Source organism: Oncorhynchus tshawytscha, linkage group LG16 (genome assembly GCF_018296145.1).
Source record: "Oncorhynchus tshawytscha isolate Ot180627B linkage group LG16, Otsh_v2.0, whole genome shotgun sequence".
Classification (NCBI taxonomy): Eukaryota; Metazoa; Chordata; class Actinopteri; order Salmoniformes; family Salmonidae; genus Oncorhynchus; species Oncorhynchus tshawytscha.
This window is the reverse complement of record NC_056444.1, coordinates 53,375,622-53,388,191: the sequence shown is the minus strand read 5'-3', so window position 1 is coordinate 53,388,191 and position 12,570 is coordinate 53,375,622. Positions and strand designations below refer to the sequence as shown.

The 12,570-nt window shown below is 41.3% G+C and overlaps 1 protein-coding gene across 3 annotated transcripts in view; it reads left to right on the top strand.

The window, feature by feature from the left end:
- Positions 1-12,570, top strand: part of tp73 (tumor protein p73) — a 45,895-nt gene that overhangs the window by 24,770 nt on the left and 8,555 nt on the right. For all 3 annotated transcript variants that reach the window (XM_024375399.2, XM_042299357.1, XM_024375401.2), the window contains 2 exons: positions 11,382-11,568; positions 11,889-12,004. In XM_024375399.2, coding sequence (XP_024231167.1) covers positions 11,382-11,568; positions 11,889-12,004 — 303 coding nt within the window. The remainder of the gene's footprint in view (positions 1-11,381; positions 11,569-11,888; positions 12,005-12,570) is intronic.

The window sequence follows — 12,570 nt, the reverse complement described above, 5'->3', positions numbered from 1 at the left end:
GGAATGTATCTAAAGACACTTGAAACGGGAGCTGCTGCGATGTGATTTGTCTGAGCTGAAAAAGAAAGAGTTGCCCCCCCGAAAGGTGTCGCCCCGGATTGTTACAGAGTTGACCTCTGTTTGAAATGTGAACCTGTGTTTCCTTGCCTGTGGGGGCTTTTTGGCTGTGTCTGTCAAGCGTACTCAAGCGTGGGGGACTTTATTCAGGGCTCGATGGCAGTAAGGATCTGTAAAAGGATCCCCCGGCCACTGAGGCGCTGCCTTCTGACCCACCACCGTGTTCCGTCTTTCTTCAGCCCTTCTCTTGGCTGTCACCCGCGTCGCTCCGGGGCTCCACTCTGTCCCCACACATAGGCTTCCTCTCCAATGTGTCTGTCAACTGTTCTTTGACACAAGCTTTTCCCCTTACCTGTCTCATGGCGACTGAGGACACACTCGGAAAACACCAGCTCCGTTGTTGTAACTAGACAATTTACGGGGGCCAACGTTTTTTTTACATCAGGATAATCTATGGGCCCTTCCTTTGACAGATTTTAGGAGAGGAGCCTACTGTGATTGCAGAATTGATGTTAGTGTTTGGTTTCTTATATTCTATAGTTTGTATGATTGATAGTTGGAATCCATCACCTTATGTTGAATGAGAACGTATGAACTATGTTGTTACAAATCCGAAACACTTCTACCTGAGGACTGAGGTCGGGCAATATTCAAGTAGAGACAGAAAACGACTTGACTGAGCAGCGCACACACAGGGTGATACACACTGAGTAATACACTCCTTACAGGCCCACTGCTTTATTTGAAAAATCACAAAATGGTTGCCCCTCCACTTGATTTGCTTTAAGCTGAGCGATGGGGCTGGAGAAATGTAAACCAACTACTCTCAAATTCCTATTCTTCAAGAATCAATACATTTATATAATTAAAGGGGCAATCTGCAGTTCAAACAATAACAAATAGTTTACCCACCACTGTTTTGGTACAGCTGAAGGACTGCTGTGTAACCATTCTCAAATTCATAGACAGATCTATGGATGCAAGGACTGACCATCCGTGATATCAAAATTATAGTTCTAACCATGTTTTGAGGCTATACAGTGTTTCTTCACAATTATATTGTCTACAAACAATGGAGTAAAACAAGCTTATATTTGGGGTTCTGACAGTTGAAGTAAGTTTGTGACGCATTGGTAAGTTATATTCTTCAAGAATCAATGGGTATACATTTCATTATTTCAAAGTACAAAAATTGATTTACAAATCACAGATTGTCCCTTTGATATACATACAAAAAAAAATGACTGTAAATATCACAGAGTGGGCCTTTAAGGCAGCACAGGGAGAGTCCTTACACCCTGCACTAAACTGCTTTGCCTTGCGTGTCTGCCTGACGGAACAATTAAAGCAGTATTGTTACCTGAACGCAGTAGTTAGACAGAGTGGGAGAACAATGTTAAGTACCTCGGTGTGAAAATATACCCTGTTATTACATTAATTCATCATTTTGTATAGCAAATGCTTAGGGGAAAGAAGATGACCTCGCAGAAAAAGTGGATTTGTAAAAGTCTGGGATGATTGTTATAATTGGTCCCCTATTATAAAATATGGAATTAGAATATGAATGGTATCCAACTGAAATATGAATGTTACAAAAAAAGTTGTTCTCAATTTGTTCTAGACAGACAAATGAAGAATAGATCTTTGGATTCACGTAAATATACAGTGCCTTCAAAAAAACAGTCACACCCCTTGAACTTTTCCACATTTCTATGTGTTACATCCTGAATTTTAAATTAATAAAAAAATTAGATTTTTGTCACTGGCTTACACACATACCCCATAATGTCAAAGTGGAATAATATTTTTCTAAAATGTTCTAAATTAATAAAAAGCGAAAATCTGAAATGTCTCAAGTCAATAAGTAACTCCTTTGTTATGGCAAGCCTCAATACGTTCAGGAGTAAAAATGTGCTTAACAAATCACATAATAAGTTGTCTCGACCGTCTGCAATAATAGTGTTTAACATTATTTTTGAATGACTAACTCATCTCTGTACCCCACATACAATTATCTGTAAGTTCCCTCAGTCGAGCAGTGAATTTAAACACAGATTCAACCACAAAGACCAGGGAGGCTTTCCAATGCCTCGCAAAGAAGGGCTCCTATTGGTGGATGGGTAAAACAGCAGACATTGAGTATCCCTTTGAGCCTGGTGAAGTGATTAATTACACTGTGGATGGTGTATTCAATACACCCAGTCACTACAAAGATACAGAGGTCCTTTCCAACTCAGTTGCCGGAGAGGAAGGAAACCACTCAGGGTTTTCACCATGAGGCCAATGGTGACTTTAAAACATTAACAGGTGTTAATCATTTATCATTCACTCTGTCATTAGGTTAATTAAAACTGAGGATGGATCAACAACATTGTAGTTGCTCCACAATACTAACCTAAATGACAGAGTGAAAATAAGGAAACCTGTACAGAATAAAAAAATATTACAAAACATGCATCCTGTTAGCAACAAGACACTAAAGTAATATTGCAAAAAAATTGGGGCAAACCCAATACAACACATTACTGAGTACAACTCTCAATATTTTCAAGTCTAGTGGTGGCAAAATCATGTTATCGGTATTCTAGTAATCGTTAAGGACTGCGTAATATTTCAGGATAAAAAAAATAAAGGAATGGAGCTTTCCACCAGACACTGGGAGATTAATTCACTTTTCAGCAGGACAATAACCTAAAACACAAGGCCAAATATACACTGGAGTTGCTTACCAAGAAGACAATGAAAGTTCCTGAGTGCCCGAGTTACAGTTTCGACTTAAATCTACTTGAAAATCTATGGCAAGACCTGAAAATGGTTGTCTAGCAATGATCAACAACCAATTTGACAGAGCTTGAAGAATTCTGAAAAGAGTAAATGGGCAGATGTTGCACAATCCAGATGTCGGAAGCTCTTAGAGACTTACCCAGAAAGACTCACAGCTGTAATCGCTGCCAAAGGTGCTTCTACAAAGTATTGACTCAGAGGTGTGTATACTTATGTAAATGAGATATTTATGGATTCAGGATTATATCTCTATACTAAGCACCAAGGTCAGTTTAGCATTTTCTCTCCTCTAATGGTTATGGTTTGTTTTTGGGAGACAGTAAACTGATCCTAGATCTGTGCCCACAGGCAACTTCTACCCAAAGCACTAAACAAAAGGAGCATCTGTACTCGAGTAGGACAACAAATCAAAGAAACCCCCAAGACAGGACATAACAATGTTTGTCAAGTCCATTCGTGGACCATTTGCATCGCAAATGCTTTTTTGGGCTACTAGTAACATGTCAAGCGTGAGTTTCTGAAAAGAAAATAGCTTACCGTCAAGCCGATAGGAATGAAAGAGTTGCTTCTAATGCAGGGGGATTCCCAAAATGGCAGGAGAGTGTGTAACACCTTTAATCCTGCATCGGGCCCGTGCTTGAACATGAATCGGCTTGGGGATCAGTGTCTGTGGGGAGTTGAGACACTGTGTGGTGGACTTGAAAGGGTTAAGGTAGGAGAAGCGGCTGGGTGGTTGTAGGCTTGTGGGGGCCCAGGCTATGGGGAATGGCATAGGGGCATATTGACTTCACCTCCTAGTTTTGGCCGTCACCTCTCAGCTACTGTAGGAGGCACTGGGCTTTGGAGAGATTAACTCCTTAAATACTATGGCTGCTGTTCAGACAGACTTGGTTTGTGTTTGCAAGCAGCTCGTTATGTGTTAAAAAATGTATTAAAAAGGTGACATTGCCACTCCAATGAGTTGCCCTTGCCAATAGGACCTTTTCAATGACACTTAACTTTAAAATGTTCTCTTTTACCTGGACTGATGAGGATTTGGAGTGCTGTTGTGTCTGTACGGTCTTATGTATTGTAGGCTATGGTTACCATGTTGTTGCCATTTACAGCCCAGCAACAATCTGTCCTTGGGAATGAACATTGAATTGAATACACTAACTACTTGACTGACAGCAGTCATCAGTTTTAGACTGCAGTATTGGCTATTTGAGGGAGTTGACACCTGCTTTGGTTACTGTAGGTGGAATAGAATAGAAGGCACAAGACAACACAAAGAATACCTTGTGTTTCATAAAAACCCCCATCATGATTATTCACACTGAACGAATCTACCCAAGATTACTTTAAGCCACTCTATTTACAAGTGATCTCATAGCTGCTGTTATGGGTGTCTTGGGTGTCTGTCTGGTAAACAACACATTATTCTGTATTAGGGATAATTGCTCCCAAGCATGCACCATCCATCCTTCAAATGAGCCCTTTGCCTCCAAAACTTCAAACATTCCTGGAGCTCTCAGAGCAAGAAGTGTCATGATGGGATGAAAATGACATCTAACGCCGCAGCCCTTTTCCAATAACGACCCATCGGCGCTCCCGATGCTCCGACAATGCTCCGCCACTCGGCTGGGTGTGGATTGGGATGAGGAAGGGACAGGCCGGAGCATGCTCTGCATCCCAGCGTGTCAGGAGTTGCTCTTCCCAGCTATTAGCCTCCCACAGTCAGGACGCAGGCCCGAACATGCCCATAGAGTCAGACACCGACCGCACATCCTTTCGCTAAGTCTACCCCATCCACACCACTGCCTGTCTGCATGTGTGTGTTGCCACGGCTTGGTAACACGCACACACACTTGATAATGAGGATATTCGAACACACATTCACACACGTAAACACATATAGAATTGGAATCAATTAGCCACCTTTTCTGGTGTTACATCCTCGCACTCTTTACTCACACAAATTTCCATAGACACTCTGCATCAGGCTTTGGAGCAGGTAGCTCCTGTTTTGATATGTATCAATCAAAACAGTCATCTGTACATGAAGCATATCAATAGGTAAAGGTGTTGTCACTTTTTGTGCATTATATCAAACTCAAACTCTTTACATTAATACAACATTATACTGGACAAAAATATAAACGCAACATGCAACAATCTTGAGTTACAGTTCTTATAAGGAAGTCAGTCATCATTGGAGGCAGTTTATGGTAGAGAAATGAACATTACAGCTCTGGTTGACATTCCTGCAGTCAGCATGCCAATTGCACACTCCCTCAAAACTTCAGACATCTGTGGCATTGTGTTGTGTGACAAAACTGCACATTTTAAAGTGGCCTTTTATTGTCCCAAGCACAAGGTGCACCTGTGTATTGATCATGCTGTGTAATAAACTTCTTAATATGCCACACCTGTCAGGTGGATGGATTATATTGGCAAAGTAGAATGCTCACTAACAGGGATGTATAGAAATTTGTGCACATTTTAGTGAAATAAGCTTTTTGTGCGTAGGGAAATTGTATGGGATTTTTAAATTCAGCTCATGAAACAAGGGATCAGCAGTAGATGTTATGTTTATATATGTATGTTTGTGTATATCAAGTGTACAGAGTTTATCATATAGATTTCAAGCATGGATTAAATCATGTAGTGGAGATGCTAGGCTATCTGCTGACAAGTCATTACCCTTACACACCTTTCCCAGCCAACTTTAGCCACAACTAGCTAACAATCAATGAAAGTAAATGGGGCGTGTGTGTAATTGTCAACATTTCCTGGACAAATCAACTCCATATTTAGTTACTTAATTAAAGTTGATTTGGCTGTAAAAAAAACAACATGCAAACATTACCTATTCACTTCCATTGATTTTTAGATACCGGTAGCTAAAGTTAGCTGAGGTTTGTGGCTGTGAAAACCAAACCATCGATTACAGTTTCTCCTGGCACATGGACTACTTTCAGGGTGAGGAACCATCTAACATCAATTTGTGAAATCTTGAACAGATTGTGCTTAAAAAGGCAACTTTTACCTGGAGCTGTGGAGCCATGAGCAACATCAATACACTTCCAGTAATTATGATAACTAGTAGGTACATCATAAACAACACATCTTTTTAGACTGCAGATATGCATTTAGATTGTTCTGTGCTTGTATAGGTAGGCCTGCAGTTAATTTGATCCACATTTGGAGATGTTTGCAAGTGCAACAGTAGCTCATTATTCCCAAAGCAACAACCACTTCAAAAGAGACCAGCTGTTCAGTTTATATATATATAAATATAATGTTACCCCCTGTCCGCGTTATCAGAAAGCACAGCATTGATTTTCACTGCTACGCAAACGATACACAACTCCACAGATAAATTATTAGACTGTATTAGTGATTTAAATACTTGGAAGACTCACAACTTCCTCCAGCTAATTGTTGGAGCCAAAGCACAGAGAGAGTATCTAGCCGCACATTTTAATTCACGGGCAATAAAGATAAAACACCAGGTAAAAAACCTAGGTGTTAGTTTAGATTCTGAACAAAATGTTAAAATCACACATTAGGAATGTGACCAAAATAGCTTTTTACCACCTGAGGAACATTGCCAAGGTGTGTCCGTCTCTCTCTCAGGCTGATACAGAGAGAGACTCATCCATGCTTTTATTACAAGCAGGCTTGACTACTTAAATGTTATGCTCTCCCGTCTAGTCTACCCAAAAAAACTATTGATCAAGTGCAACACATACAGAATGCTGCAGCACGGGTACTGACCAAGACCAGACGGAGAACACACAATACACCTGTTTTAAGCTCTATGCGTGTGAGTTATAGAATTAATTTGGTTATTAAATATAGGTTTCTAAATCAAACCATGATTGTGCACCCCAATACATGTCAGACATGCTTTTAAGTTATGTACCCAGTAGGTCCCTCAGGTCCCCTGGCACTGGCCTTTTAACTATCCCAAAGCCTAGGACCAAGAGGCATGGAGAGACCGCCTTTAGTTACTATGGCCCCAGCCTCTGGAATAGCCTGCCAGAGAATCTGCGGGGGCAAAAACTGTGGGCATATTTAAAAGAGATCTTAAAACACATCTTTTTAACTTTGTTTTTCCTTAGGGTGCTTTTTAGTTTGTGTCATTTAGTTTATGTTAATAGTGTAGTAAATATTTCAGCTTATATTTTCATCGTTTTTGTTTTTTCCTGTAAAGCACATTGTATTTATCGTTTATTTGTTTTTTCCTGTAAAGCACATTGTATTTATCGTTTATTTGTTTTTTCCTGTAAAGCACATTGTATTTATCGTTTATTTGTTTTTTCCTGTAAAGCACATTGTATTTATCGTTTATTTGTTTTTTCCTGTAAAGCACATTGTATTTATCGTTTATTTGTTTTTTCCTGTAAAGCACATTGTATTTATCGTTTATTTGTTTTTTCCTGTAAAGCACATTGTATTTATCGTTTATTTGTTTTTTTTCCTGTAAAGCACATTGTATTTATCGTTTATTTGTTTTTTTCCTGTAAAGCACATTGTATTTATCGTTTATTTGTTTTTTCCTGTAAAGCACATTGTATTTATCGTTTATTTGTTTTTTTCCTGTAAAGCACATTGCGTCACATTCCATTTATTAAATGTGCTAAATAAAGCTTGATTTGATGGTCAGTGACTTCTGACAGGATTTCTTTGGGTGGATTTTGGTGAAACAAAAGATGATTATATACTTCATCTCCCAAATGCTCCCAAACAGCAATTAAAGCTCAAATCACCTTGGGGGAATTCACATAGAACGCTATAGAATTTCCACTTCTTATCCAAGAGACTCATTTCTTTCTTTGCCATGTGCGTAGAGAGGGATTCGGGAAAGTGTTGTTGATGCTCATCTATGATTAATGGGATTTGGGATATAGTCGAGGAGGACTGCAGTGTGTTAACATATTTGGACAGTTAACTGACTTTGCGATGGACATGCTCTGGCTTGCCTACAGGGATGACAGTATGGCAATTATCACTCGTTCCCCACAAGCTTGTCTGGACCTGCACATATGGTCCACTGGACTGGCTGACTGTTTTGAGTTCCGTCTGTCTTCTTCTTCACTCGTCCATCTCCTAGCATGCACATCCTCCTCTCCCTCTTAATCCCCCTCAACCTCTTCTTCCTCCAATACACTTCTCCATCTCCTAGCATGCACATCCTCCTCTCCCTCTTAATCCCCCTCAACCTCTTCTTCCTCCAATACACTTCTCCATCTCCTAGCATGCACATCCTCCTCTCCCTCTTAATCCCCCCTCAACCTCTTCTTCACTCGTCCATCTCCTAGCATGCACATCCTCCTCTCCCTCTTAATCCCCCTCAACCTCTTCTTCCTCCAATACACTTCTCCATCTCCTAGACCAATTTTAGCACCGCTTTCTCTTCTCTGCTTTTCTCATTCTATACCTCTCTTGCACTTTTCATCTTCCCCTCTCACTCAACACCTTAACTCATTCCTCCATCCACTTATCCATTCACCGATCCATCCATCCATCTGCCCATCCATCCCAGCATTGGGCTTGCTCGTGACTCGGCTTTTCTCGTCTGTGGAACGCCCTTGTCTGTGGAACGCGCTCTCCAGTCGATGTGATATGGGAGTTCCGTACCTTTCAATAAAACAATGATGAATAAGTAGAATAAGTGAAGGGAGATGTGTCAGTGGACAAGTTCAGACGTCTCGCTCTCTCAGCTGCATACAGAGACAGAGAGTGATTTATTGCTCTGCCATGCTCTGAGCTGTGACTGAACCTATCAAAATGATCCCCATCTGCCCAGCACATGTAACTCATATGATGCTTATTGATTCATATGGGCTTCATTCTCTTTCAGTGTGGTTCCAATGACTCAGTATTGTACATAACCTTGGTGCTGGTGGCAACAACCGGGTTGTGGGTTTGATTCCTGCATGGGCCACAAGCATTAGCTAGAGTAGAACGTATCGATTTGTGTGGGTCGAACCAGAACTTGAGACATCCATGCACAGAATATTTGCATGTACCATGCACATCAATTGGAAATTTGTGGTAACATTTGAAGTACAGTACACTTATCTCAGGCTAAGATTCCATCCTTGTTAAGTGTCACTAATCATCAATATCTGTTAGAATCAGATTTGGGAATGCTGGTTAGCAAGGGTCGTTTTGCGGGTTCAGAGAACAGTAACCTTTCGACTGCATCCGAGGGATCTGTTAATGCTACTCAGCTCAATCACTGGGGGAAAAAAATCCCTGAATCTGTGAAAAAGTCGTCGTGGTTTTGAAGCTTCAAATTATTTATTCAAAGTATGGCTGATCTGTCTGAACTTGCAGGCTAAGGATGGGAAGAGGTGATTGTGCCCAAATATTTTGCTTCCGCTTTACGCATACGTCTCAAGTCTATGCTATGGCCGGGGGCGGGCGAGGAGAAGGGATTGGAGTGAGGTGGGTTGAGTGGTGCAAGGTTGCAGGAGGCTTAGTAACGGTATCTCAATATGGAATTCAGAGATTTGTCCTTCTCTGCCCCACCCCCAAAGCTGTCGGTTGGATTCGCCATGGGGGATTTTTGACATTGAACAGCACAGAACAAAAGATGAGTCTACAAAGATGACATATTTCCCCCACAGTTTATGATGATGGTGTAATTCAAATGGAAAAGTCCACTATTGTCAATCATTTTCACCATGGCCTAAGAATAGACAAAATGATCAGTGATTAATTCCACTGACTGGAGTATGAACAGCATGTTAATGCTATTGTAGCATCAATGACTAAAGCGTATGGCTCTCTGCATTGAAAACAGTACATGTTTATTTCTACACCAGGGCTTTTGGGAAAAATGTTACATCTGCATTTAGAGTCATTGTAGCAAATCCACAAAAACGGTCTTTCCTGGAAGGTTTGATATCCTCAGGTGGATTTTGGGATTTTCTTGATAGTGTTGGGGCATGTTAAAGCTTGTCCGCTAAGAAACGCCTCCCATTCCCATAAGTTTGGATGCATTTGAACCTCCTTTTTAGTAGGATGACTGCCAGCATCGGTAATGGCAGACGTGCCTGTCAAAGAGTACAAAGGGCTCTTTTCACTTGCACTTATGTACTTCAGTTAGATATCCAAACATTTGCACTGAATAACTGTTTCAAGTCCTGCTGAATGCAGACTCGCAGTATACATCACTGCCTGGCTATGATAGCATCTTAGCTGAGTATCTCCAATGTAGTTGGTGCTTTCCTCAGTAGACTTGCTTCAATTGAGCAAGCTTGTGATATTGAATATCCGTTTGGAGTTTGAATAGGGCTACAGTTATGATTTGATTGTATTGTTTGCAGTCCCTACTGAACTCATACGAACTCTTCCATTTAACTTTTTCACACACACGGCTTTTTGAACTGACATGCTTACCTCCAGGAATTATTACTCACTTTGCTACAACACCTGCAAGTCCAGCCTGGTAGATGGTAATCATGTTCCTTCCAGCAACCGAATAGTCCTTTTATTTATGACATGATGGAGCCAATTTTATAGCCTTCAAAAAGCCTTAATGTATTTTGCCTCATGTTTCAAATCACTCAATTTGTTCTAGTCCTACTAATCTGACATGATAAACGTGTTCATAACCTTCCATCTCATACCCTAGTAATACCATCACTCAGCACTTTGGTTTGAGAGAGTACATTTTTTTAGACATCACATCTCATCACCAATAAATACACTTAACAAGAATAGAAATGCAACAATTTCAACGATTTTACTGAGTTATTATCACTGAGGATTTGTAGAGGTCTTGATTATGGACCAGGTTGCAGCTGGTGGGGATCTGCTGACTCCAGCACACCTGTCTCCGCCCACACAATCACAGAGAGAGTGAGAGAGAGAGACAGAGAGAGCACTGGGGGAGTGGCGGCAGGTCAAGGAGGCACCGGAGGAGCAGATGTGACACATAAGGAAATCAGTCAACTGAAATAAATTCATTAGGCCCTAATCTATGGATTTCACATGACTCGTAATTCCGAGGTAGGGGCGTGGATCAGAAAACCAGTCAGTATCTGGTGTGACCACCATTTTCCTCATGCCGCGTGACATATCTCCTTCGCATAGAGTTGATCAGGCTGTCGATTGTGGACTGTGGAATGTTGTCCCTCCTCTTCGATCGCTGTGTGAAGTTGCTGGTATTGGCGGGAACTGGAATACACTGTCGTACACGTTGATCCAGAGCATCCCAAACATGCTCAATTGGTGATGTGTCTGGTGAGCATGCAGGACATGGAAGAACTGGTCCATTTCCAGCTTCCAGGAATTGTGTACAGATCCTTGCAACATGGAGAAGTGCATTATCATGCTGAAACATGCTAAGACATAAAGGCTCATTCCTGCTCATAAATTATAACTTTTTAAAAAAGCATTATACCTGAAGGATTTTAGTAAAGTGTTCCCAAAAATTATTAACAAACAAAGTGGATGAGATTTTTGATGAGTAACAAAACAAATGACACCACAACGGTGACTAGTCAAAAATAACATCCCCCTTATGTTTTGCCCCTCCTCAGTACTCCCCACTGCTGAAGAAGCTCTACTGTCAGATCGCCAAGACCTGTCCAATCCAGATCAAGCTGTCCTCGGCCCCGCCCCACGCCAGTGTCATCCGTGCCATGCCTGTCTACAAGAAAGCGGAGCATGTCACCGAGGTAGTCAAACGCTGCCCCAACCACGAGCTGGGACGGGACTTCAATGACAGTAAGCAACCACGCCACCTTGATAGGCATATCAGTTCGTGTCATCGACATGTATCCCACAACAGATTTGACTCACAACAGTGCTAGTATGATGTGGTTGTTGGACTACCTTAAATGCACTTATGGTATACCGCCCTCATAAGAGTGTCTGCTATATGACAGAAATATACAACAATTCTACTGAAATGGCATTTCAATAGGACCTCTGGTCCAAAGAGACTGCTTCGGTGTAGTTTTGGTTTAGTATAAAAATTGAAGAAAGTTTAAATGGATGGAGAGATTGATTAGTTGATTGACCTGTAACCCCCCTCCATCCCCCAGGCCAAGCGGCCCCAGCCAGCCACCTGATCAGGGTGGAGGGAAACAACCTGTCCCAGTATGTGGACGACCCCGTCACATGCAGGCAGAGTGTCATGTTGCCCTACGAGAACCCACAGGTGAGTGGCTCCCCTCAGCTAGGAACGCCCACACTCACACAATACGGTAGAATATTTGTAGCCCACCCTGGTGCTGGACTCTGGAGTGCCGGAGCCACTACTGAATTTTATCCCAACCAGGCAACATAACCTGTTCTACCAATGACCTCACCAACAGTGATTGCTTAAATTCATCACACCTGGTCTGCCAGGTCTTAAAACACAAATGTTCCATTAAAAACATAATGTGTCTGTATAACACTCCAGGGCCAAGTTTGCCTACCCCAGCAATAGAACATGGTGGTTGGTTAACATTTAAAATCACCTAGAAAACAACAGTCTTTGTACTAATTAGTTATTTAGATGTAGTATACCTATTTACAACTTTATATTTTAGTTGCCCATGATTTTGATTGATATGTTCAAAATAGGTCCCATGCCTGACTTTTGCTATGTAACATTATATGGCAACACTGCCATCTAGAGGTAATAAAATATACAGCTTATATTTTGTCCGTTACCATTCAGTCTGATGCGTTAGGGCCTGTTTCACACAAGCGAAGCCCTGGCCTGATAAAGGTTGTCTT